Below are 27,439 nucleotides of genomic sequence, written 5' to 3'. Positions count from 1 at the left end.
TGCAAAGCGTCATATCTTGCAACAAGACTCCAGCAGCGGGCTCCTGATTTTCATTCCCTTATTTCGGGAAGTCAGCAAAACTCGAATAGTTTATCTTTACCTTGCTGAAGGAAAGAATAGGGGAGTGCGTTAATTAGAAATAAGTTAGTTATTGCAAAAAAGAGAGTGATATATACTTACGAGAAAAACGCTTGCATTTTAAAGCAGTATTGTAAAATGACAACTGGAGAACGTGTTTTTTACTCGCTTTGGAAGACAATGTTTGTCTTTTTATTTGCTTAGTTGATTTGGACAGATTTAAACGCTGCCTACAATAAAAGTCACGCCTCGCGTAGGAGCACAAACGCTCATGGAAGATTGTTTATTAATTCTCACCGAAGTGATAAACCTGGGGAGACTGGACCACTTTAGACTGTGGGTAAAGAGAGGGGTTTGGATTCCCCATACAAATATTTCTCTGCACATAAAAAGTCAGCACCTGAGGAAGGTGTTTTGTTATGAAAGAATATTTAATCACGTGAGTTCTTGTGTACTGAAATGGTACGGCTAAATACAGGTTTATCAATTCAGTGAGAAGTAGGTCAGGTTATATATAATATCCTCCATGGGATTACCTACAATTAGTGTGGTACTAACCGTAGAAATAACAGCATTTTTTAGTACTATTCCTCCTACCTCCATTTGTGTTTTTAACAAGATTCCTTACTAAGTTTATTTGCAACAGGCAGAATCGCTAGTAAACATATGGCTGTCTACAAATAATACCCTATTCTTGCTGAAAACGTTGACTGCACTTTTTTAACTAGCGTTTAAATCTACATGGGATTGCTTTGCAAATTCCCAACCCTTCCCCCGGACCTGTCCTCCTCCCCGCGGGCGTTAGCGATCATTGGCTCGTCAAGTCCGACGGCTTCGCCTGGCCCCTCCCCGTCCCTCCCCCTGCCGCTGCCCGGGGTTTTGAGTTCCCCTTTCGGCGGGAAGGCGCGCCAAGTTGCAGCTTGCGAGACCGGCTGTCCCCGGCGTTATGGCGACTGGACGCGGTTGGATTCTACAACAGCACCGTTTAGGAGTCTCGCGCCTTGCGGTTTTCGTTCCCGGCGGTCCCGGACGGGGCGGGGCGACGGCATCGTCAACTCTTCCTTCTTGGTAAGTTCTTTTTGTTCCTTCCGTCCGGGAAAGTTTTGCGCCTGCCGGCAGCCCTGCTTAAAAAAGGTCAACAACTTGACGGCTGAGCTAGAGTCTGAGTGATGGTGCTAATTCCCGAATAAAGTTAGAGTCCGGTCAGTGGCATCTTTAAAACCACGAAGTTTTATTCAAGGTATGCAGCTAGGAGTGGCATTGCCATAGCTAGGAGTCTTAAATTCAGGCCTGCTGACCGGTTCCAATATTTTCAACACATTGGTCCGCATTAAATGTCGGAGTGAGCACATGGTTGGTTAATAACTGGCTTTATTTAGTATTTTTCCATTTTGTAATGTTCTTGAGCTTTTCCAGTGAAATTTGGAATTAGATTATATAAAATTAAATATTGTGAAAATGGTGTTCTTGGTTTGATAGACAAGTGACAAATATTTTTAGTTCTGCTGGGAGCAGTTTCACGAACATTTTGTGGATACCATTTTATTCTGTGTCCTGATGGACATGATATGATAGGATATACAAGAGCAATAAATCAAGAATGTAACTAAAACATGGTTGTTTTATTAGGCTTGGTTTGTATCCTTGAAACACGACTTTTGTTGGTTAGTTATTTCTGCTTTATTACCAACTGCCTGGAAGAAAAAAATGCCCCAACTGTTTAATAGAAGCTTAATGGGATGTTATTTACCTTCATGCCATGAAAACTTGCAGCTGCACATTTCCACACGTGCAGTTTTTCTCCAGGCCTGCTGTCAATCCTGTCCTTGCTGTGCATTAAATCACTTATATGGCAGCAAGAAAAACTGTTGTAGTTATTTTGCAGCCTGATAGTAAATATGTATTGGTAGTAAGTGTAGTAGAGTTTGTTAGGATTTAATTCCTAGTGAATATTCTTAGGAATATAGTTGTAAAAACAAATGGTCTTGTTTGGTTCTTACAATGGTGGGTCTGACTACTCAGGAAAAGTAAACAGTAGTTACTGCAATCTGTATCTGAAAACTTCATTGTCTAGCACCCAACCACCCAGCTGTGATTCAGCATTGATATGAATAAGCTTCAAGCACATGTGCGCCTTTTCATCCTCTTCCCCATCTGCTTCAGATTCCATTCTGCATTTCCTGACCCACTGTATGTTGTTACAGCCCTATGCTTGTGAACCAAGACTGTTCATATAATTTGCTAAAAACTGCGATTTCCAGTTTTGGTTTAAAAGTTCTGGCTGTAACAGTGAGCCAGGGTGTGACAAAGTCTGACAGCACAAGGGAAGGAGGAAGCCTGAGGCTTGGTCAAGTAAGGGTGAGCTGTGGTTTCACAGTTTGTGCTGTTCTAAATTATCCTGAGTGATGACATGGTGCGGAAAAATCTTACTGTTGTGTTACTGAATTCAGGCTTTTAAGATAATACACATTTCTCAAGGAAGGTTTCTTTGTTTCAATTACTAAACAATGTACAAAGTTTGAGCCCAGTGGCATCTTTAGGAAAAACAAAGTTTTATTCAAGGTATAAGGAAATACACTGCACAGTTGATTGCACCAGCTCAAAGAGGATGCTGTACTGTTGTCTCTGCGCTTGGGAGGAGCAGGCCCGTAGCCAGAAATTTGTGGGTGGAGGGGCCCCCAAGGTAAGAAATTGGGTGGGTGGGGGCTGCGGGGTCAGATGGCCCCATTTGCACAGAGGGCGTGCAAATGCCACACTCATTGAGCAACAGCAGCCCTGGAGGCCCTCCAAATGGAGGGGCCCTACAAGGGGAAGGGTTGTTTTAATAGAGAGGCCATGCCCCCCTCCCTGTGACTACGGGCCGGAGGAGGAGGTGGATGGAGCATGATAGCAGGGTCTCAGTTAATTACTTGCAGCATTCCACAGTTAAGGGTACATGTCTGCCCATCAATCTCTGATTTTGATATATTTCCTTCACTATGTTTTCCCCCAGAATTAAACCCAAACAAGTGGTGACCATATTATAAACTAGCTGCTTGTTCCAGTTTGGTCCTTGCATCTATTATTAAACACCTTTATGTGGTACACTAATTTGTTGCTCATCCTCTACCTCAGGGGTGGGAAACCTCTGTCCCAAGGGCCGTATGTGGCCCTTGAGGTCACTTGGTGTGGCACTCGGGGATTGCTGGGCCGAACCAAGCCATGTGGAGGGAGGGACGGTGGCTCAGTGGTAGAGCATCTGCTTGGTAAGCAGAAGGTCCCAGGTTCAATCCCCGGCATCTCCAACTAAAAGGGTCCAGGCAAATAGGTGTGAAAAACCTTAGCTTGAGATCCTGGAGAGCTGCTGCCAGTCTGAGTAGACAATACTGACTTTGATGGACCGAGGGTCTGATTCAGTATAAGGCAGCTTCATATGTTCATGTGGCAGCCTCTCTGGGTCCTGGCTGGCCAACGAGGATTGTGGGGCCCAGATGCGCTGTGCAGCAGCCTCCCCAGGACCAGACAGGGATCACAGGGTCCAGATGTACTGTGCGGCAGCCTCCCCGAGGCCTGGCTGGCCGGCCAGAATTGCTGTAGGGCCTGAAAAAGTTACTGTCACAGTTCAGTTTGCATTTGATTATCCCAGATGGTGTGACCTAATATGCTAATATTAGGGGATGTGGTCTAATATACTACTGAGTTCCTGCTGGGCTTTTTCTACAAAAAAGCCCTGGACCCCTATGCATTTGCCTAGGGCAGCAGGCCAGGTGTGTGTGTGGGCGCCAGATTAGGCTCTCCCCACATGACTTCAAATAGAAAAACAATTATTTGCATTAATTTTGCTGGCTTGAATCATTCTCCCTTGGTGGAGCACTATTTTTAAGTTGATAATTTTTTATGGCCCACGAATGATGTTATAAATATCTATATGACCCTTGGCAGAAAAAAGGTTCCCCACCCCTGCTCTACCTATATATGTGAACTGGTAACTTCCATTCTAATGTATATGAAGAAAGCTCATACCTTAAATAAAACTTCATTTGTCTTAAAAGTGCCACTGGAGTTGAACTTCGTTCTTTTGCTTCAGATCAGTGCAGCTATCCATCTGAATCTATCTAAACAACGTACTATGTGTGTTTAATAACTTTGTTCACATAAGTATGTGTTCTTGATGCTAAGAGTACTTTAGATCAGGGGTCCCTGATGACCAATCCGTGGCCCAGTACCGGTCCATGGCCTGTTAGCAACTGGGCCATGGAGTGAGGGAGAGGCCTTTGCCTACTCCTCATTTAAAGACCCCCATGGGGGACAGGGATGGAGTGTGGGTATGGGGGCAATAAAACCCCCAGCACTCCCACCCCCACCGGTCCTTGGAAAAATTGTCTTCCACATAACTGGTCGCTGGTGCCAAAAAGGTTGGGGGCCACTGCTTTAGATAATAAGTGATTAAAAGTAAACATAATACTAATTTGGAAGATTTGACTGCATTTGATCTGCAACCACATTATTGTAATTGTTGTGTGGTAGAGTGTTGGACTAGGATCTGGGAGATCTAGATTCAAATCCCCACTGTGCTTGCTGGGTGACCTTGGGCTAGTGTCAAGTCTGCTGTAATTCTCTGTGTAGTTAGATCATTTCTTTGGTTCAGGAAAAGGATCCTGGGTAAAAACCACACTGTATGCCAATGCTGCTAGCTCGAACTTTCCTCTCCCCCTCCCTCCCTTTGTTATGTAGCAATGCTTTGAAATGGGAATATGGGAACAAGATTGTGGAGCCTTCTCAGAGGAGCGTGGGGGGAAAGTGGTGCCAAGCAGACGCTCAAGGACGACCTAGGCCTGAGAACAAAAAAGTAACATCAATGTGTGAATGTGCCCTGCATAGTGTGCCCCTCCCTTAAGAATTCCTTTGATGTATACCTTATATGATTGCCTTGTTTGTATACTCGCCAGTCTCTCAACCTCGTTCTATAGTCTAACAACATGTTACAATAAACTAGAAACTTTTATCAAAAAGGTCTCGTTATTGAAACATCAGACTTGACAGCTAGTTGTACCCTCTCAGCCTAATGTACCTCACAGGGGTGTTGTGAGGATAAAATGGAGGAGAGGAGAATGCATTGGATCCAGGTTGTGGAGAAAGGTGAGGCATAAATCAAGTCAGCAAAATAATTTTTTTTAGGATTCTGTAGCTTGGAATAGTGGCTTGTTGCCTATTATTAATTAATGATTTTATTTTATTTTTATTTTGTTCGATTTATATCCCGCCCTACCCCACCAAAGCAGGCTCAGGGCGGCTTACAACACAGAATGCTAACAGTAGATCAGTTTAAAATACATTAATAATTTATACAGTAAAATACATAAAAATACATAAAACACAATCAATATACTATGCTACCTCTTCCTTAAGTCGGTTCTTCAAGTATTCCAGTATTCAAATATTCTGATGTTCATAAGTTTGGATATTCAGGCATCCAGGTATCAGTCAGTTGTATGCCAACCGGAAGAGGGCTGTTTTACAGGCCCTGCAGAACTGTTCAAGATTCCGCAGGGCCCTCACCTCCTCCGGGAGCTGGTTCCACCAACAGGGGGCTGCAATCGAAAAGGCCCTGTCTCTGGTCGCTTTCAGACGGGCCTCCTTTGGCCCAGGGATTATGAGGAGGTTCTGAGACCCCGATCTCAGCACTCTCTGAGGAACATGTGGGGAGAGACGGTCCCTGAGGAAGGCAGGTCCCAGGCCATAAAGGGCTTTAAAGGTCATAACCAGCACCTTGTACCAAACTCGGTATGTTATCGGCAGCCAATGCAGTCCCTGAAGCCCCGGCTGAATGTTCTCCCGTCTAGGGAGCCCTAACAACAGCCGGGCGGCGGCATTCTGCACTAGCTGCAACTTCCGGGTTTGGCACAGGGGCAGCCCCATGTAGAGGGCATTGCAGTAGTCCAGCCTCGAGGTGACCGTTGCATGGATCACTGTTTCCAGATCGCCGTTCTCCAGGAAAGGGGCCAACTGCCTTGCCTGCCTAAGGTGAAAAAATGCGGACTTGGCGGTGGTTGCTATCTGGGCCTCCATAGTTAGAGTAGGCTCCAATAGCACCCCCAGGCTCCTAACCCTGTGCGCCGCTGTCAGAGGCACACCGTTGAGGGCTGGTAAGGGAATCTCCCTCCCTGGGCCACGGCGACCCAAGCAAAGGACCTCTGTCTTTGCTGGATTTAGTTTCAGTCCGCTCAGCCTGAGCCATCTAGACACGGCTTGCAACGCCAGGTCCAGGTTTTCTGGGACACAGGCAGGCTGGCCGTCCGTAAGTAGATAGAGCTGGGTGTCATCAGCGTACTGGTGGCAACCCAGCCCATATCTCTGGGCAATCTGGGCAAGAGGGCGCATGTAGATGTTAAACAACATCGGGGAAAGTACTGCTCCCTGAGGGACCCCGCAATCAAGCAGGCGCCTCTGGGACAGTTCATTCCCAATCACCACTCTTTGTCCCCAACCCTCGAGGAAAGAGGTAAGCCATTGTAAAGCCAACCCCTGAATCCCCACGTCGGCGAGATGGCAGGTCAGCAACGCTGACGATAGGTCTAACAACATCAGTACCGCTGAGCCGCCTCGGTCCAGATGCCGCTGAAGATCGTCCACCAGGGCAACCAGCACTGTCTCCGTCCCATGACCCGGGCGAAAGCCCGACTGATGGGAGTCGAGGGTGGAAGCATCCTCCAGGAAACTCTGTAGTTGCAACGCCACTGCCCTCTCAATGAGTTTACCCAAAAAGGGTAAATTCAAGACCAGCCGATAGTGTGCCAATTCGGCCGGATCTAGTGTTGGTTTTTTCAAGAGGGGGCAGACCACTGCCTCCTTAAGAGGTGCTGGAAATTGCCCTTCCATCAGGGATCTATTTATGATATCCCATACAGGATACCTAAGCTCTCTCTGGCAGGTTTTAATAAGCCAGGAGGGGCAAGGGTCCGAATTGCAAGTTGTAGGGCGTGCAGACAAGAGGATCCTGTCAACTTCCTCCAGGCTGAGAGCACTGAAACTATCCAAGACACAATCTGAAGACAGGCAAGGAGCCTCAGGTTCGCCTACTGTCTCCAATATGGCGGGGGCGTCGCGGCGGAGCGACGCGACTTTATCTGCAAAAAAATTCGCAAAAGCCTCACAGCCGATTTCCAATTGACTAGCGTTTGGGCTGCCCTGTGGCAGCGTTATAAGAGTCCGAATCGTGTTAAACAATTGTGCCGGGCGCGAAGTTGCAGACGCAATCTTAGCTGCAAAGTATGTTTTCTTTGCGGCTTTGACTGCCATCTCATAGGACTTCATACACTCTCTATAAGATGCTCTAGTCGCTTCGTCTCGAGTACACCGCCATTGCCTCTCTAGTCGTTTGAGTCCTCGCTTTAGTTGCCGCAACTCCTGGTTATACCAGGGTGCTAGCTTTAGGCGGGGGCGCAGAGGACGTCTAGGTGCAATCTCGTCAATGGCCCTGGAGAGCCTATAATTCCAGGACTCCACCAGGTCATCGAGGGAGTTGCCAGAGGGCTAGGGATCCTGTAGAGCCATCTGGAACCGTTCAGGGTCCATCTGGCTCCGCGGGCGAGCTAAAATACGCTCGCCGCTTAAACGGGCTTCGAAAAGGCTCTTGCTGTTGAATTTTGCTTTTTGGTTATTCTTTTTCTTGGACTTAATTTCTCTCTTTTTTCCTGTGAGTTAGAAAACAGCTATGTCATGACTACTCTCTTTTTCTTTGAGGTTAGATAAGCTGTGTCTTTAACTTTCTTGTTATCTCTCTCTCTCAGTGTATAATGCTGCCACCAGGAATTTAATTCTGATCTAATTATTTAACCTTTCCCATAGTATTGTGCCCAAGCCCTAAGGCACCTTTGTTGTGGTCCTGAGGATGAGATTCTTGTATTTTAATAGCATATGACTCCAGGTTTACATAAAACAAAAAAAACTTTATTAGTACAAGAAGCATATTGGTTTTGGGATGTTTAGTAATTTATATCTTCAGTAAATAAAGTGGTGGATGTTAATCTCTAAATTGTCACACTGTTTCTCTTTATAATCACTCTTCCCATTCAAATCCTCCTTTCTCTTCAGAATGTCCCTTGTTCAAGCTTTAATATATTTGCTTAGTTAAATCTTTCCCTTTCTTTTATTCAGGTTTCTGTCAACTTCTTTTGCTCACACTTTTTGCTTTGACTCTTCTGTAGTCACTAATATGTCCTCTGTAAGTATTACTATTATCTTCCCTAGAATCCTAATGTTTTTCACAGCACTCTGTTGCGATTCTTACCAGAAGACTGCGCTTTCAGTTCTGTTGACTGAACTTTACAAAGTCACTACTCTCAGACATTGCTGCTTGACTGCTAAATTCTGCTTTTTCTTAGAAAGCAACCAGCCACCTCACTCAGTCACCCCACTCTTTCACCCCTTCTCTTGTGAAACTTACCTAACATTTAAAGAAACACAAATATTCCAAGCTGTTTCCTGCTTATTATTTCTATCCCCCCCCTTCCCTTCACCATGATATTCTCTTTGTAGCTATGTGGCAATAAAATACTGTATAAATAGCAATATCTTCTTTTGATTGCTGCATTTTAGGCCCTTATTTCTGTGCCTTTAACTTCAGCCTAACACACAAAACTAACAAGGTGAAACTTCTTTTATCACATATCTTCCTGTACTGTTTATTTCTGCTAAACTTTTCTGTGTTAGGCTGCTGTTAGGATTAACTAAATTATGGTATCCCTGCTATAATTGGTTGTCGGTTGTATATGGTCTGAGAACACTTTGGACAGAACATAGAAATAATTTGTGAAACTTGTCAATTCTATTTCATAGAATTTTTCAGCTGATATAATTATTATTTTTTTCAGCACTGAACCCAAACGCTCAACTGTTACAGCCATGCAACCTTCCGAATCCAAACCGATGCATATTCAAAAGCAGCGTTGGAAGCCGTTTACTAAATTGACCTCTACAACAAGAATTGAGAGGTAAAGAATACTTGTCATGTTAAAAATGCACTCTTAAGTATTTTTACATGGCAGGAAGTCTAGCTGTGTTCTGCGATAGTATGCTTTCTAGAAGTACACTTAAAATTATAGTCATCAAATTAAACTGAAGTAACATTTTTTAACATGACTGAAAGTTGTCTCTTTTAAACAAACATCTCTTTTAAGATATGCATAACTTCTTTGAGAATATTGTTTGCTTTGGTGTGCTGGTATATGGCGATAGTCCTGAAACTTAAAATGTCAAGCTGAATTTCTTGACGTGGTCTGTTCGAGCAAGGATACAAAGAAAGGGTGAAAACATGCTGTCTTCAAAACACCCCAGGGGTGGGGTGCAGGATAGTGTGCTCTCTCCCTCCCTCTGTGCCTGGATCTGATGTTGGGTAGCAGATGAAAGAACAATTCACTTTTTCTTTCAGTTTACTGCCCAAGTGTGTTAATTTCTCCCCTTCTCCAACCCATACTGCTGCTCCTTATTTCTATTCAAATAAGTGCACCACTCCTTGATCTTTTTCATTCTCTAGCTTGCCCTCAGAGATAATACTGAAGATATTCTCGTATCTGGATACTGTGACTCTGCTGTGTGTTGGCTGTGTGAATAAACGCTTTTATCACCTATCCAATGACAAGTAAGGAAGCATAGCAATTATTTTGACATAAGGTTTGCAGTCTAGTTTCCTAAGTTATGTTTATACTTAATTGTCTGGACAAAGAAATAAGTTTCTTCTGTATTTTTCAAGTGGATGGTATTATGTTAGCTGGTGTTTTGTATTAGTCTGAATGTGATAAACCCTGTTTGAAGATCAAGTATGTGGATTGTTAATAAGTATATTATATTAACTTACTTCAAGAAATCTTCTGTTTGCATTAGGTATATAACACAGCTTCTTGGTACTCCTTTCCTATCATAGTGTGGACATCATTCCTTGGCTAAGTTAAATGAAAAAAGAGTCAACAGCAAAAAAGAACACTAAAATATTCTAATTAACTTTCCATTAGATTTGGTAATACATGTTGTTAACCTCCTTTTTAGATGTCTCCCCTGAGCAGCCCTTGAAGGTGGCTGAATTTTTTTTTCATGTTTGACAGAATATACTCTCTCTCTCAGTGGATGCATTCAGATGTTGTAATAAATTACAGTTTGTTTAAACTATGGATAGTGTTGAATAAACACCCTGATTTGTTGCACAGCACTATCTACATTTAGACATCTCAGGGTTAGATCAATGTGTAATTTATGAACTATAGTTTGTTATGGCATTTTAGTGAAACCATTGTTTTTAAGCTATTATCTAGGCATACTCACAGTACTGGTTTCAACTTTTTGAAGTCCTTCTCATGCACTTGGTTCTTGGCTGGAGCACTCGTGTTAGGTTAGTTGATCTGGAACTCTCAACAAGGTCTGGAGACCTTGGTCTTGTTTTTTAGCTGGTCATCTAAGAACATATTGTTTGAAAGCATTTGGAGAAATATGAAATATATTCTAGAGTGATGCATTGTTACTACCTGCTGCTGTTATGGATTTGTAATAGTTACTTTTGCTGGTATTTAAAATTATTAATATATGTTATGGTATTGATTAGCTTTTACAATTTAATAAACTGGCTGCCCTGAGATATTTTAGAGCAGCAGACGTATATAAATGAAATGAAAGAACAAATGTGATGTGTTCATCTTGCAGTAATCAAATTCAGTCAGTACTAAATCAATAATCAACGCTTGGATACATAGCTCTATTTAACAGAACTTGTCATGTAGTCCAGTATTATTAATATGCCACTGTTTTAAATAGAAAATAGATTATCTAGTGAGAATCCATTTAAAAATAAAATACAAGTGTTTTTAAATATTTGGTGCTATAAAATTGATTTAATTGATCTCTAAAAATGTTATTATACCTAACCTATGTTTGCATAAGTTTTTAAAAGATTTATTTTTTTCTCTGTTTTTTTTCTCAGCACGATCTGGTTAAAAATATACTCCAAGTCATTTCTTCCTAAAAGAAACAAATGGAGGACTGAAGCTGTGCAGGAATTGTCTGTTTCTCTGAGTCTTTCTGATTTGCAGCATAGGGAATCAGGATACTGGAAGAAAGAGTACATCATAAAAAAAATAGCTTCTGGCAAAGCTGGAATAATTCACCTTCTGAAGTCCATAAATACTTACACAGGCCTTCCAGTTGAAACCAAAAATGCCATCAAGTAAGCTGTGTTAAAAATAGGTTCATACATAGACAATTAATTTGCTATTTTAATAGTGATGCTTATTTATGTTGTGAGCAAATGTGGAAAACTTCAGGTAGGCTATATGGTAATTTGCTAGATTCAGCTGTGCATGAACATGAAAGCTTATACCCAGAATAAAATTTTATTGTCTTAAAGGTGACACTGGACTTACTTTGTTGATAATTTAAGTATGACAGTATGATGTAATGACTGAATAAGAGCACTTTAAAGACACCATCAGGGTTTGTAATCTTTTTAATGTAACTGATTTTATATATATGTATTTTTTTAATGTTGTATATCGCCCAGAGCCTGGCAGTGGCTAGGACAGGGTGATTCATCAAATGCAATAAATAATAATATAACACTGAAGTAGTATTTTTGCACGCTTTGTCAACTTTGTGATGGGTAATGTTTTGGAGTAATCTTGTATTCCTAGTTTTAAATAAAAAGGCTGGGAAATCTTCCCTTTTTCTTGGGAGTTTTTAGGCATAGTGATGACTAGTAGAAGTTGGTATTTAAAATACAGAATATACAATCTTAAACCTTTTGATTTTTCTGATAACAGAATGTCTGGTTTGAGATGGATCATCATATTAAAAGAACGAAGTGGCAATGAACATGTAATGGATCAGGCAGACATTTCTTTTAATGAGACCTCTATTACTATATGTTGGTATGGTATTAGTTGGCCTTCTTTAGACAATGTATCATGTCTGCGTTTATATGGAGTGACACCAGTGCTTCTAGGTGAGGGTAAAACTTATCTCAAGAATGGGTAAGTTATTTTTTTTTCCTGGCTTGTGTTGTTGGTAGTTGTACTTGAATTTGCTGAAAAGTTATTTGCTGACAAAGAATTTGTTCCAGTACTGCTAGTAATGCTGTTTCAGTAAATACAAACTGAGGTCCTGGCAAGGACTTGCAGGGTCACTTTGTTTTCTTCTGCATCCCCTTCCTCACACTGTTTCCTATTTCTGTTCTCCTCCACCCTAGGGTTACCAACCACTAGTTGGGGCCTGGAAATCTTCTGATCTTGAGATGACAGAGATCAAGATTTTCTGATCTTATAATGACAGAGATCAGTTCCAGTTGAGGAAACAGCATTTTTAGAAGGCAAACTCTATGGAATTATGTCCCTACTGAGCTGTTTCTACTCTTCTTCCTTGCAATCTCCAGACACTACCCTCAAATCTTCAGGAATTTCCCAAGCTGGAATTAGCAGTTCTAGATGGTCTCCATATCTTTCCTCCTGTCTCTGTGTCCTTCTCTCTTTCCCATTCACCAAACAACTTTTACCTGCCCGTGTTTTCAGCTGTATTATTTATTTTCATTTGTATTCTAACTCCCCCCCCCAAAAAAAAAAAATTGGGGGCCCAAAGCAGCTTACATCATTTCCTCCTTTATTTTTTTCCCCTTTCAACAACCCTGTGAGGTAGATGAGGCTAAGCAAGTTGCTTGGGTGGATAGTGTGGTGGCCACTGTTGGGCCTAGTAGGGCTGCCAGCTCTGGGTTGGGAAATTCCTGGAGATTTGGGGGAGAGCCTGGAGAAAGCATTGTTTGGGGAGGTGAGGGACTTTAGTGTGTTATAATGCTATAGAGTCCACCCTCCAAAAGCAGGAACTGATCTCTGTAATCTGAAGATAAATTGTAATTCTGGAATATCTCCAGGCCCCACCTGGGTGAAGGCAGCCATGGGATCCAGCCAAGTCATACAAGTTGAGTGAAGGCTGCTGCTGGACCCAGGCAAATTGTGTGACATCAAATTGCCTGGTAGCCACTGCCATACCTGGGTGAGTCTTGCAAACTGTATGGTGATTATTAATTGTGCTGTGTGATCCAGTGCCATGTTGGGTGCATGATCTTTATATCTTTAACAGATATAGGAGTCCCTCTGGGCACTGTAACCTTTCCTGTCACCCAACAAGTAGTTTTAGAAAGTGGACAGCCCGGAAGTGCTTTTGATATTTATTGTGTAAGGCAGATAGTGGCTTTATGGGCATAACCTGTGCTAATAGTGGATTGATATTCTAAAGACAGAGTGAGACTTGGCTTCTGACTAAACATGACTGGGCAGCATGACTAAAATGTTTAATGCACCTGACTGGAACTTCTGCTGAAGTCATCAGATCTGCCACTTTTAATGTATTTTATAGTTCAGGTGGAAGTTGACAGCAACATCACTACATCAAATTTTGTTCACTTAAAAAAAATTAATCTCCTTCTTAAAATATGACCAGAATCTTTCTTTTACTGAGACTCTCACCAGCCCTTCAACACTAACAGTCACTGGATGATACATTGGCAGGTTAAAAATGTTTAGGCTCTTAGAGAAGGGCTCATGTAAAGGGGATCAGGAGAAGCATTTTTCCTTTCCATACATGCCTTAGGATGCCTTTGTGTGAATGCAAGAAAAGATTTTGAAACAATAGTTTGATTTCAAAAGGCATCCTGTTGAACATTAAGACCTACTCTCAGAGTTACACATATCCTTACTCTCTGATGTTTTGGTTGGCTCTGCCTCCCATGGCAGCCATTTTGTGGTTGTTCCCACCTCACTGTGTCAGAATTCCAGAGATGCCTACAGTCTAAAAAAGGTTCAGGATAGAAGGATTACAAAGAGAGATGTTCATACCAACGTGGGGTGTTTGGTAGTTTCCTTCACTGTAGGGTTTATTGGCGATTTTCTTCACTATTTTGAAATCCAAAGGCTTCAGGATCCAAAGCAAGAGGCTTTTGTGATTGATCCCCATTGCATATTGCCTGTTCACAAGCAAAGTGAACACTGGGTCTGAATTGTTGTTGCGTCGTCTTGTGATTCTTGGAGGAAAGGACTGGACATCCAGAAACACAGAATCATTCTTCAGTAATAGCTGCAGAATTGTGACCTGGTCTGGGAATAAGTCTGATCATTACTTAATTTGATATTCTTTTAAAGGCCTTGGCGACGTTCCCTGATTTCGGAATACCAGCTTGCCAATCTGACTCAAAATGCTGAAATGATTGGGGGCGATGCACTTGTTGAACTTTACCATGTTGAACAAGGAGTCTTGCTGGGAGTTTGGAATGTAAGATCACTTTCCTTGTACAAGGTAGCTTATGATTTGTTCTGGATGAGTGTGATCAGTCCTGTTGTGTGGTGTTTTCTCTTATTTTAGTTTGGAAGTCTCATTAGGTGTTACCTGGCTGGCTGTTTATGTATTGGTTGTACATTGTATCTGTAATTTAATAAAGCTTATTAAAAATCTTCCATTCATCATTGTTATATAGATAATTAAAGGAGAACAATCACATGAATCCATGAAAGATTTTTACCCCAAAAGTAAGCAGGTCACAGGCAAGGAGCTCCTTCTGAGAAATAGCTCTCAATCAACACAACTGTCCATATATACAGGATTTTAAAATAATCTCCTAAACTAACTGTCTCATTGGTTAAGGGCACACATTCTTGTCTAACTCAGTATCTTATAACTTTGGTCTGTAAGGCAGAGATGGGCTTTCTGTTAATGTTCTGCTTTGCTGAATCTCACTTTGGTCATATTTGTTAGAAAAAAATCATTTTCTGAACTGAAAGAAACAGGTGTAGATTGACTGTCACCATAGCATTCTTTTAGAGTTCATATCGGCATATGAATTTTCTTAATAAATTATCAACAAAACAGTGATAATAAATTGTCAACAAAATGGTCTCCTAAGGGTTTGAGCAGGCAAGTTCTCCTCAGGATGGTTAATACACATTTTCCTGACGTCAAGACTATGTATATTATGTAACTAATTCGTGCTTTTTCCCAGTTTGATTTTCTGTGGGCACATTAACCTATATAACTTGGAAAACTACATATGTGACACAGCAATGGTCATGCGTTGTGTTCATTCACCATTTCTTCATATGATTGTGCGCAACTGCCATTTATACACATTGCCAATCTTATTTTGACTGTAGTGCACATGCCAAGGAAGAAGGAGGAGAAAAGCATGCCACTGATTATGTTCACATGCTCTCATCTGCTTTCTGAAATTAAAATAACTTCCTTTACTTTCCCTGCCATTCTTTTCCTCCTGCCTTGCCTTATTAGGTTTATAATAAAATGCCTCCAGCTCCTTATCCTTTCACTGCCATTCCTCTGTGAGCTTCAGTTATTTAGGAGTATTGATTTATCTTGTAATTTAATATTTCCCACATCCTGTTATTTTTTCATCTATCTGTTCTACATTTGTGTGTGCATCCTTAAAACAAGACTAGAGAAGAGCCAGTGGAATTGTGTAGATTAGCTGTTCTATGGTAATAATTTCAGACTTAAAGACTGATTAAACTGAATAGTCACCCAGTTCTTTTTGTGGTCAGTAAATGGCATGAATATTCAAAACATACAGTTCATGGAACTGTGTATGAAGCTTTGGGAACCTGTGAACAATGCTTGTTGCTTTCCTTGGAGGTTTTTTTTTTGCTACAGTAGGATAGTACTAAATAGACATGTTTTTCACTTCATCAGAATTTCATATTTTGTCTCCCTGAATACAAGTCAGGGAGCAGGCTGCTAATAATGATGGGGTTTTGCCAATTTTTTTGTCTAGTTCACTTTTCTGTAGAAACTTGTTGAACAACATAAAATTCTCTTTTAGAACTGATTTTCTGGTGTGTACAGTGGCAAAGTTCATTTGTGCCGGGATGCAGTATAGAATAACAGATGTATGAATTACAGCCTGTTTGCTGTTAAGTCATAAAAATAGTATTAAAGTACCAGTGACACAGTGTTGTGATTCTAGACCATGAAGAAGTAGCCTTTCTGTGGGTTTAAATTTATTTTCACTTCTGAAGGAGCTTGGGGGGAAATTAAATGCTTTGTTCTGAAAAATATGTTCTCTGTGATTAACTTTGTAGAAAAATGAAATTGCTTTTGTTATGGCATGTCTTCATTACCATCAGCTTATTGAGCGAAGCATCCTTGGCTCTGCTACAGCGTAAGTACTGATTTTAGTTGTCTTCTGTGGCATGCAACACTGGTATACAAAAGAAGGTGAACAGAGTGTTGCTGCAGAATTTAGAACCGTAATTAGTTTTAAACTAGAATGTGTATTTGTAGTGATTTTGTTGCAGAGCATAACGGGAAGGTTTATATAGTTTTGGTTAAATTACTTAATCATTAAGGAGGCATAATTAAAAGTTTTTCCTGAAACCCTTAAATATTGGGGAGGGACGGTGGCTCAGTGGTAGAGCATCTGCTTGGTAAGCAGAAGGTCCCAGGTTCAATCCCCGGCATCTCCAACTAAAAAGGGTCCAGGCAAATAGGTGTGAAAAACCTCAGCTTGAGACCCTGGAGAGCCGCTGCCAGTCTGAGAAGACAATACTGACTTTGATGGACCAAAGGTCTGATTCAGTATAAGGCAGCTTCATATATGTTCATGTTCATAATTGCAAGATTAGAGTGTTTAGTTTTATGTTTAGAAGCATTCTCTGTCCAAGGGAAAACCTACCATTTGCTTCTCTACTGCTACTTCAAAATCCAAAAACATACAATTTAGTATGTGAAACTGAATATAGAAAGAATGATTGAACATTTGTAACAAGTATCTAATAAAAATCAAATCTTTTATACTTGGTATTGATTCCTAGTATAATTTTCAAGGGATATATTTGTAAAAAGAAATCAGTATTCAACTTAGATGACTGAAAGCTGCCCAAGTCTCAAACAGGCAGAGTATTTCTTTTATAAGTGTTGTGGCCAGCAAGTTAATGCCATGAGACCTGAGTGGTGTCAGGGCACTTCCTGCATCCTGGGCATGGGGGGGTGGGTGGGAAAAAACTGGGCCGGAAGTGATGCACCATCACTGTTATGAGAACAAGGCTTGACTGGGCCAACTGTGGGATTTAAAATCCAATGGTTGGGGGATATGAGGGAGGAGCAGCAGCAGCAGAGAGAGAGAGACTGATGAGGCCAACAGCTGCAGTAGAGACAGAGAGGCTCCAGAAGTGGTGAAAGATGTCAAGACAAGGAAGGGCCACAGAGACCAGCCAAGGGTGAGGGTGAAGGTTGTGAGAGACTTGAGGTGATGGCAGAGCCAATCCCAGGCTCTAAAGAAGCCAACAGAGGAGGAGAGACTGAGCCAGAGGGGGTGCAGCCTGGCAGTGATCAAACTCCATCCCTGAAGAACCCAGGGAAGGACTGGCTGAAGGAATTAAAAGGACAACAGAGAGAAGGGGGTGGAATGAAGGAAGGGACCTCTCACTTTGGGAAGGCACAGAACTGTAGGAGTAGGCACAAGGCTAAGTATTGTATGAACCTTTTAGGTGCATAGATATAATGCAGATGGTCAGGGAGGATACTGGGGGTGGCCCTTACGTATAAGTGTAAAAAGGGCCCTGGTCTGAGGCCACTGTATGGAATTAAAAGGGTGTTTAAATCAAGGCAGATGAAATCTTCTGTTTTTTTTTTTTAAAAGACTACTGAGATAATGACTTAAGGAGTTTGAGCTGAGATAATAAATGAAACTTCTGTGCATTAAGATCATTGGTCTGTCTGTCAGCGCTGTCTGGCAGTGACTCTCCACTACTCCTCACACAACATGAGCTGCTGAGAAAAATAGGTTTGGATTTTTTTGTTTTGTTTACTAGTATTTTATTTGAAGATACTTGGCATGGGCTTTTAAAAAAATGGCTGGTTTGTTTCTCTATTTCAGGATGCATACTGTAGCCCCAGATAAGGCAATGTTGGATGATATTGACGCAGAATATGGCCTGCATGGCTATCAGCTGCACATTGATATGCATAGCAAAGGAAAGCCTTACATGTGTGGAACGTTTCGCAGTTTGTTTTGTAGAAAAGGTAATTCTCAGATTACATGCCTACACATGGGTCCAGTTTTCTTTTGTTTCCAGATATGACTAATATGACTAAAAATCTAATCTGAATTTTAGGTGGCACTACACAGAAAGTGGTAAAAAAAATTGCTTTCATGAATGCTGCACGTCCATCCCTCCCTCAGGCTCTTCTTATGTTTAAGTTGTTCCTCTTTAGGTTGTGGCTGACTGTATTTGCATACCTGGAGAAGGTGGAGAGTGGGGAGACAGAGAAGCCATGTTAATATAAAATTTGCCACTGAACCGCAGGCAATTTCTTTTCTGTTGACTGATGTTAACCATGAGGTGACATGAGCTTTGGCCATATTTTTGTCTCATGATATCCATAAGATGCTCCTCTGTTTTGGGACAACTTGATTTTTATATCTTTTAATGTTATATTATTATGGAGATAATGCTTTTTTTATTATGTGTAAATGTTTCTGATGTGATCCGTGTTTTAAATGTATTGTATTTGGCTCAGTGATACAGAGAGCCAGTTTGGTGTAGTGGTTAAGAGTGGTGCAGACTCTAACCGGGAGAACTGGGTTTGATTCCCCACTCCTCCACATGCAGCTGCTAGTGTGGGCTTGGGCCAGTCACAGTTCTCTCAGAGCTGTTCTTGAAAGAGCTCTCTCAGCCCCACCTGCCTCACTGGTTGTCTGTTGTGGAGAGGGGAAGGGAAAGGAGATTATAAACCACTCTGAGATTCTGAGTGAAGGGTGGGGTATAAATCCAGTATCTTCTTCAAGACCTCGGGTCAATGGAGCTTATTGTTGGTAAAGGAAAGGAGAAGACATATTGGTAGCATCCAAAGAAGGGAAAGGAATGTAAGCCTGAAAAAGATTTTGAATTCCCCATCTGTGCCTGAGAAGAAGCTGAAAGAGGTTTAGAAGATTCTGAAAGATGTAGTTGTTCTGCATCTAGGGTAGCATCTAGCAGTTGTGTATGTTTGTGTGTGTGTTTGCACAGCACCTTTGGAACTGACCTACTGCTGTGCTGAATTTACATCTAGAATAATTGTTTTTTTGGGGGGGGCACTTTGTCCTGAGTTCCATTATAAGAAAAAAGCAGATTAAAATTTACCCAAAGAAATTACAGGATATGATCTTAAGTAGCTCAGGATAACAATTTAGGTTTCCTTAATTGTTTAATTACTGCATGTATCCAGTTGGTTTGAATAACAGGTCAAATATTTATTAGAAAAAAGTAGTTTTCTGAACCGAAAGAAATAGGGATATAGATTGACTGCCATCATAACATTTTTCCAGAGCTCAGCTCAGTATCAGCAAATATTGCTCTGTTCTAAATGGTTTAGCTGTGAACAAATGCTACCAATGAGAGGCTAGTAGATAAGAGACACAGCTAACATTGATTCATATCTATTCATACCATCATGGGTTCCCCACTGTGGTTTGCACTGACGTCTTTTCTAGTGCCTACCAAGTGTCTTTAGAAAGTGGTTGGGGCCAAGTGAGGTTTCTAATTGATCACTAGAGGATTTGTTGGCTGTTCAGATTTTGTAATAAAGCCCCAGAAGTACAAAACTTATATTTATACATTGAATTTAAAACAGTATTTTTTTAAGGTCAGAAGTTGTTTATAGTGAATATCCTTCTTCAGTCAGCAATAACTTGTTATCCCTAACCCTCTTTGGATGCCCTGCCTTGCTTCTAGTGACTAAGGGGGCACTTCTTTAGGATCACCTGAGCATAAGAAGGGTAACAGAGATTTTGAAAAGTCCACCCTGAACTTATTTGGGTAAAGATGGGCAAGTCCAATGTATTGCCTTGAGTTTGGATCCCCACCAACTGCCATGATTTTATTAAAGTGTAGCTGTTGTATCAGATTTAAAAATAATTTTGCAAAATGCATAAATAGGTAAATCAGTATTTGTACATCACTTAATGGAGTACACCGCTCGAATTATGATATTGTATACACATCTAGTTTCTGAGTTCAACCCATGTAATAAGGAGAGTGCTAGCATATCTGAGCCATTGATATGTCCCAAGAAGAGTTTGCTTTTATAAATGACACAAGCTTTATTCGGGTAAAGAAAAACAAACATTAAAAAAACTATTGGCCTTAGTTGCCTCTAATTTGATGTAATTTTATATGTTTTTTTTCTATTACAGAATACATTAGAAATGGGTACCTGAAGCTTACAGTGATAAGTTACAAAAATAATTCCCAGCATTTGCCTCTTGTTGGAAAAATTGGTCTCTCTTGGAAGACTGATGCACTTGAAGGTATTATTCAGGTAAATTGCACTAAATCTGTTCTGTTAAATAGAAGATAAACTTAACATGCAGAAAGCAACATTCAGAGTCTTTAAAATATTTAGAACAAAAATCTTGATCTGAGTTCAGGCTTGTTTAATTTCACCCCAAATTTGCTAAGATCTGTCCATACAAGTCAAAGTTTGTTCTTCTTATATTATGTATAGGGAATCAATGTTTCATTGCTTTAAAAGGAAGGTAGATCTCTGATTTATGACAAATTCAAAATGTTAGTAAATTAGCTTGGTTTTCCTGCATTTTTTCTACAATGGGTTTCTAGGGCTGCACATCTTTTTAGGTCCTTGTACAAAGGTCCTGTACAGCCAGTTATGAGCAAATGTGCATGCATGTCATACACAGACTGCTGGTTACTGGCCCAGACAGCACAGATGTGGGAATGTGTGAGTTGCATTATGTTGGTAGCCAGTTGAGAATGAGGCTTGGGTGGCATTTGTAAACTGACATAATGGGTAGAATAGAACTGTTTTGACAAACAAAATTAGTTTGGAGGGCAACGCTCGTATGTCAAAAAAGGTTTAGGTACTGGGACTACTTGGAGATGCTTGGACCTTGGATGGGTAGCTGGTACCTGGGGGGCAGCATTTGTAGTGAAGGAATTCAGGAAGCCAAGGTGTGAAATGGGATAACACACTGGATTTGAAAAGGGATATATATTTTTTTTAATTTAGAAATCACTGGCAATGATCTGCATTGCCAGCCCCCATAAGTATTGGTTTGGGGAAGGTTGGTGAATTGAGGTGGGATAGGCTAAACAGATAGGGAATTTAGCACTTCAGTTCCCATTTTGGTATCACTAATTTTAGGACACCATTTAGGAAAAAAAAATAAGAAGATGATTAAGATGATATTGGATTTATATCCCGCCCTCCACTCCAAAGAGTCTCAGAGCGGCTCACAATCTCCTTTACCTTCCTCCCCCACAACAGACACCCTGTGAGGTGGGTGGGGCTGGAGAGGGCTCTCACAGCAGCTGCCCTTTCAAGGATAACTCCTGCAATAGCTATGGCTGACCCAAAGCCATGCTAGCAGGTGCAAGTGGAGGAGTGGGGAATCAAACCCACTTCTCCCCAATAAGAGTCCGCAGACTTAACCACTACACCAAACTGGCTCTCCTTTGCAAAAAGATGCAAATATTTCTGTGCTGATTTGCTAACAGCTGAGGTAAAACTGGGATAATGATGCTGTTATCATCAAGGTTACCCTTGGTATATAGCTGCTGTCAGTACATTGCTGTTTTCTGTTGATGTTGTGAAAATAAAGACTGGCACCTTTGGCCCTTGTTCATCATATTAAGTACTGGTTTTAATAAAGCACAAGATTTTTTTGGTACTGTTTCTGAACGTTAGTGCTCATGGCTACTACTTGTCTGCTTTATTCTGGACAACTAAAGACAATTTGAGCACTGTCAGAATAGGGAATTTGCAGGCCCTTTTAAAAAATTAATTGTTGAGCTAAACTATGAAGATTGCTTGACTCCTGCCCCATTTTCCCTTTCTTTGTGCTGTAGAATTGCTTCATTATGGATGTGACTGTTCTGGATGAATCACAAAAACCATTTTGGTGTTTTAGTGCCCCAGTCAACATGGTAATCGCTTCCAAAGTACCTGAACTCTATAAATTTTTTGGACCCAGCTATTACTTGAATCATGTGGATTCCACTGGAAAAGTACATGTGGAAATGGTTTGGATGGAAGACACAGAAGAATACTGTATAACCAGTCTGGTTCTTTATTTGAGCACCCAAAAGGTTAATAGCTGGTTTGGCCGAAATTACTGAGTGTAGTTTCTTGAAATTATTGTTTTTCTTGAAGGGAACTCGTTTGGATTTATATTTTGTTAGTAAAATAGAGCCCCCCAGTAATGTTCATTTTTTTAGAAAAAATATTGCATTGGTTATTTGTGAACAACAAAAAAGTGTGCTTGCTTTTTGGGAGCAACTTCTAATTTTAGTATTGTAAAAATATAAATAACTGTCACTTTGGAGTGCTGTGTGTGTTACTGCAGAAATTCAAATTAAAAATAGTCAGGAACATTTCCTATATCCTTCAGTATAGTAAATTATGGGTTTGTATTTAGTATATGTATTCTTTGTATTTATTTGTATGTGTGTGTGTGTACATGTGAATGTGTGTGTTTGTGTACACCTGGAAATCATGGTGATCTCTGGTGACCGACCCCTACTGGGGGCCTGGAGGATGTTCAGGGAGGTGGCTGAATAAAGCCTGCCCCCGCCTCCTGACATTTATTTTATTAGATTTGTATCCTGCCCTCCCCACAGGAGCAGGCTCAGAGTGGCTTACAGGCCTATGGCAATATAAAAACATACAGCATTATAAAAACAATAAAAACATAATAGGTGCTATATTACATTTGTTCGAGAAATAACTAGACTGTATCCATTATCACAGTTTTCATCTGATGGGCTAGGCAATGTTATATGCAGGTTGTTCCTTCAGTTACTCCATCCAGTTCCATATTGAGTGGCAGGTGGAATAGCTTGGGCTTACAGGCCCTGTGAAACTGAGAGAGGTCCTGCAAGGCCCTAATATCATCAGGGAGTTTGTTCTACCAGTACAGTGCGGCTATAGAAAAAGCCCTGCTTCTAGTTGTATTCAGCCTGGCCTCCTTGGGCCCAGGGATCAACAATAGATTTTGTGTTCCTGAATGTAGTACCCTCTGGGGAACATATGGGGAAAGGTGGTCCCGAAGGTAAGCAGACCTCAGGCTATATAGGACTTTGAAATGAATCCAGTATGCAACAGGCAGCCAATGCAGTGCTTTCAGCCCAGGTTGTATGTGTTCCCGCATGAAACGCCCCAACAACAATCTGACTGCTGCATTCTGAAATAGCCGAAGCTTCCGGATTTGTGACAAGGGCAGCCCCGTGGCAATACAGTAGTCTAGTTTCAAGGTGACCGTAGCATGGGTTGCTGCGCTCGAGGAAGGGAACCAATTGCCTTATCTGCTAAAGATGGTAATAGGCAGATTTGGCAGTGACTGCTATCTGGGCCTCCATCGTCAGAGAAGGCTCCGGAATCACCCTCAGGCTTTTTGACATGTAGCGACTTCACCAGTGGCGCCCATCAAAATCCGGTAAGGTAAACTCCCTGCAGGACCTCTGGAACTCAGGCAAAGGACCTCCATCGTCTTTGGATTGAATTTCAGAATTCAGTTTTGGTATTGCAAGGAGGTCTGTCATCCAAGTACTTGCCAGAGCTGACCCTGCTTAGCTTCCAAGATCGGACTTGCCTGGGCTATCTAGGTTAGGGTGTGTTTACATTTAGTATAATGATGGCTGCAAGGCACAAATGGCACATTTGATGGATGCAAGGCACAAACTCTTTATTTGTATACGCAAATATTCTCTGGTGCAGCTGTGCTCCAGATGGCCCTAAGAGGCTCCATAGGGCTACGTTTTCTGAAACTGACAATATCTGTTTTGTAGCACTTTCAGCCATCAGTTGAATCTCACTGCAGTTGCAGACCTTTATACCAATGGCTCTGTTCCAACAACAGGTCCAGTACTCCTTGTTGGGCCTCACAGCCTATCAGGGCCAGCCACCTCCCCCAGGGCTCCTGTGAAAGTGACCATCCATGGAATTCCTCCCATGGAGCACTGCCATCCCATGATGCCTCCCCTCCCTTCATCCACAAGGTGAGTTGGCTGACCCACCAATCATGCCTGTGCATTGTGTGGCTGTAGCTGGAAGACTACTAGCATGTCTCCTTGCCTTTCCCTCCCACCCATATGTGTCTGTGGTCTTGCCAGGATGAGGCCTCCACTCCTGTGTCATAATCAAAGCCAAGCAGTTTCTATGCACATGCTGGGAAAAGTGAAAGTAACAGAACTGCCAGGTAGATCATCTAAGTGACAGAAGGTGGCTGGTTGCCAGATTGCATCAGCCTGGACAATGTCAACATGACTCAGCAAGAAGCTGATTGGTTACCTGGGTGAATGGTTTGTATAAATGTACAAAGACACTTTATTGTGTGTGGGATATGTATGGTGGAGTTGCAGCGGAGCATTCTGTCGGTTTGGAGAGTGGAGGTGTAAATAAATTGTATATAGTGGTTTTATCACTGCTGTGTGCAAGCCTGCATTATTTGCGTCACTAAAGACCACCCTCACTAAGCACAGGCGCATCAACATCCTGGGTCCACCAGGCCCTTGTTACTTCCTCAGTGTCCTCCTCCAGCTCCCTTCCCTGTGGGTCCCCAGCAGGCACCAAGACCTCAGATGGGAACAATGATTTCAACTTTAAGCGGTCCAGGGACAGTGGAGTGGTTTTCATGGGATCATGACCCCTGCAATGGGTATCCCACTTGTTCCTTTGCTGCTGGCCACCTCTACAATGGCAGTGAGAAGGGAATTACCAGAATGCTGGATGTGTCCACTCACTTACAAAGGTTGGCTCCTGCTGCAGCATGAGTGCTAGATGGTGTTTTGGCTGTGCAGTTTCACCTTGTTGGATCAGCACCTGTGTATGACCAAAACAGACTTGGGAACAGCCAGCAATGTTTTGTCTTGGCAGAACAAAGGGCCATTCACTGTCCTGCAGGGGCCTCCATGTTCCAATCCCACAGAGGAGCCCCCCCCCCCCCCAGGTGGCGGTTTCTACACCCTTCTCTCTTGAGTCAGTGTTCTGTTGGCACCTCCCTGTAATGGAAGAGGAATGGTGTTAGCACCTTCAAAGCATACTGCTTCTGGGTTGGAAAAGGTGCGACTGTCATGTGAAATCAGCCAGTGCATAGGTTGGTGGTGATTGCTTGCTGCCACAGGGTTTTGCCTATGGGGGAAATTGTCACTTGGCTAGGCAAGCAGTCTTCTCCATAGCAGTCACGGTGGTCCCTTTCCCCTGGCAACTGCCTTGGGCAAGCCCCTGTTACTGAGAGGCACTGCCTCCACCCAGACAGGATGCATAATAACATGGGAACTGCTGGTAAGTGTTATTCTCACTCTGATCTACCTGTCGATGGCCTCTTCCTTCGACCCATCCTCTCCACTCTGCCACTTCTATTCAAATTCATGATAAGACTCATCCTATCACTTAAGGACTTTATCTTTCCTAAAGGGTCCTTTCCTGAGTGTCAGCCAAAACTGATAACGAATTCTTCAGTCATGTCCTAGCCCATCGTTCTAGTAAATGCATGGAATTCCCGATCTATTGTTTTAATTAAATATCTATTCAAGAAAGCCATCACCGAGCCATCAATGACTCCTTAGCAACTAACGATCCCCATCCTTCAGATCTCTATATAATATGGTTCAAAACCAGTTTCGGTGTGCATTCTGTAGGGCGCCATTTGCAGTCTGTACTCCCCGTTACTCCTGTAATTTGGTCTATAGGGCGTGTCATGCTGGTCGTGCTCATCCCTCTCGCTATACTTTTCCACTTAAAGGACGTCTCCTCTTCTGGATCAGGTGAATATTACCCACTTCAACGACCCTACAATTCCTCTATCGATAGCCTCTATTTTCCCTAGTTTCTTGGGCGTTTGTTGTATACCTCTGTGTGTGAATCTTTTTTACATACTTGAGTAAAACAACATAAAATATCACCGCTTCAACTATTATTCGCTGAAAGCCCAAACTCGGTATCATTGAAAGCAAAGATCCTTCGCTCCTAATTTGCTCTACCCTGACCCACCTAACCACTTGGTATGCTGCCTCTTGGGGCCTGATGCTTTCCTCCAGGGCTGCCTGGTTCAAGAAGGGAAGATGCTGTGTCTAGTGCTGCTTAGTGCTGCCGTGGTAGACCCAGGGGAGATATGGGGGTAGGGCACTGTGAGAGTCTTGCTTACCTGTTCACATGTGGCTGTCCCTTGGGATCCTGGTGGAGGGTCTGGTGTACTTTGCAGACTGAAATCTGGGAGAGGTCAGCCAAAAAGTTCAGACTTTGCTCTCCCTACTACATTGTATCTTCACTAGGTACTTGCTCGGTAGTGCTAGGTGCCCTGTCTGTGTTGTTCCTGCCACGGGTGCATGTGCACTCACTTGAAGTCTCCATGGCAGGGAGCTGTCAGGCAGCATTCCATGCTGCATCCCTATCTCTGGAATTCTGGGGTGATCTCTTGGAACCATTTGTAGGGTGGGTCCCCCATGATTGAATCTTGAGGAAGGTTGTGGCTGGCGCATGGGAGCTTGCTGATTCAATGTGCAATTAGTTGGTATCCTGAGCTGCTTGGGCTGCCATGGACATGGCTGTGGCTGTGTTTGGGGGAGTGAATTTTGACTTCCCATGGCCGTCAGTGGGCCACAACACCATTTTTGCCAGTGCAGCTTGTGCCGGCTTGGGGGGGGGGGCATTCCCATGCTGAAAACACTGTGAAAGTCATCTAACTCCTGCCAATTTTAAATTGAGACTTTGTAGAATGAGTTAGAGGTAAGACGCATTAAATTATACATTTAAATGGCAAGCATTGATCTGTACATATTAATCAGCAATAAAACTGCCTAAAAGTTGCAATAATTATTTTGGCAGACCAATACTGATGAAATTTAAAACCCAACATACTGTTACTATAATTTTATTAATTGTTCAAGCTCAGTTAATGGTGACAGGAAGGTATTTCCATTAATGTACGTTCTGGAGCAAATTTGTGTTCTTTTAATTGTTTGTCAGACTCCATTGGGAATCTTTGTACTTGCTTAGAGGTTTTGCAGTGGGTAAGCAAATCAGAAACTTTGGTTTGCACTGGGCTGGAAAGATGGAAACTGAAATCAAGGTTAGCTCATATCCATGGTTTGGCATAAAGTTGGCATTAAATCATTGATTTATAACATGAAGGTTATGATTGTAAACAAACTGAAAATTGATTTGTGGAGTACTAGGCGGTAGCTAATGGAACCCCTATATTTTAAAAATGTTCCAGGACAGATCTGGGAAATTATAGGCCAGTCAATCTAATGTTGATACCAGGAAAGTTGGTGGAATCTGTTGTTAAAGACAGAATGAGTAGGCGTATTGATGATCAAAAGCTATAGAGGAAGAATCAGCATGGATTCTG

The 27,439-nt window shown here is 42.0% G+C and overlaps 1 protein-coding gene across 2 annotated transcripts; it reads left to right on the top strand.

The window, feature by feature from the left end:
• Nucleotides 1-851: 851 nt before the first annotated feature.
• Nucleotides 852-22,506, top strand: FBXO15 (F-box protein 15). Of its 2 annotated transcripts, none has more exons than XM_060244075.1 (10): nt 852-1,146; nt 8,931-9,050; nt 9,593-9,697; nt 11,027-11,269; nt 11,862-12,071; nt 14,229-14,358; nt 16,173-16,252; nt 17,969-18,114; nt 20,267-20,391; nt 21,939-22,506. In XM_060244075.1, exons 1-10 carry the CDS (start codon nt 1,025-1,027, stop codon nt 22,206-22,208), a joined length of 1,551 nt encoding a protein of 516 aa, XP_060100058.1. In that variant the 5' UTR covers nt 852-1,024; the 3' UTR covers nt 22,209-22,506. The 2 variants fall into 2 exon arrangements, with proteins under 2 accessions (XP_060100058.1, XP_060100057.1); XM_060244074.1 differs by having other exon boundaries at nt 865-1,146; nt 14,229-14,382.
• Nucleotides 22,507-27,439: the final 4,933 nt, after the last annotated feature.

The sequence above is a fragment of the Heteronotia binoei genome, chromosome 7 (genome assembly GCF_032191835.1).
Source record: "Heteronotia binoei isolate CCM8104 ecotype False Entrance Well chromosome 7, APGP_CSIRO_Hbin_v1, whole genome shotgun sequence".
NCBI classification, from domain to species: domain Eukaryota; kingdom Metazoa; phylum Chordata; class Lepidosauria; order Squamata; family Gekkonidae; genus Heteronotia; species Heteronotia binoei.
Note: the sequence above shows the minus strand (reverse complement) of the source record. Positions and strands in the feature narration are given on the sequence as shown.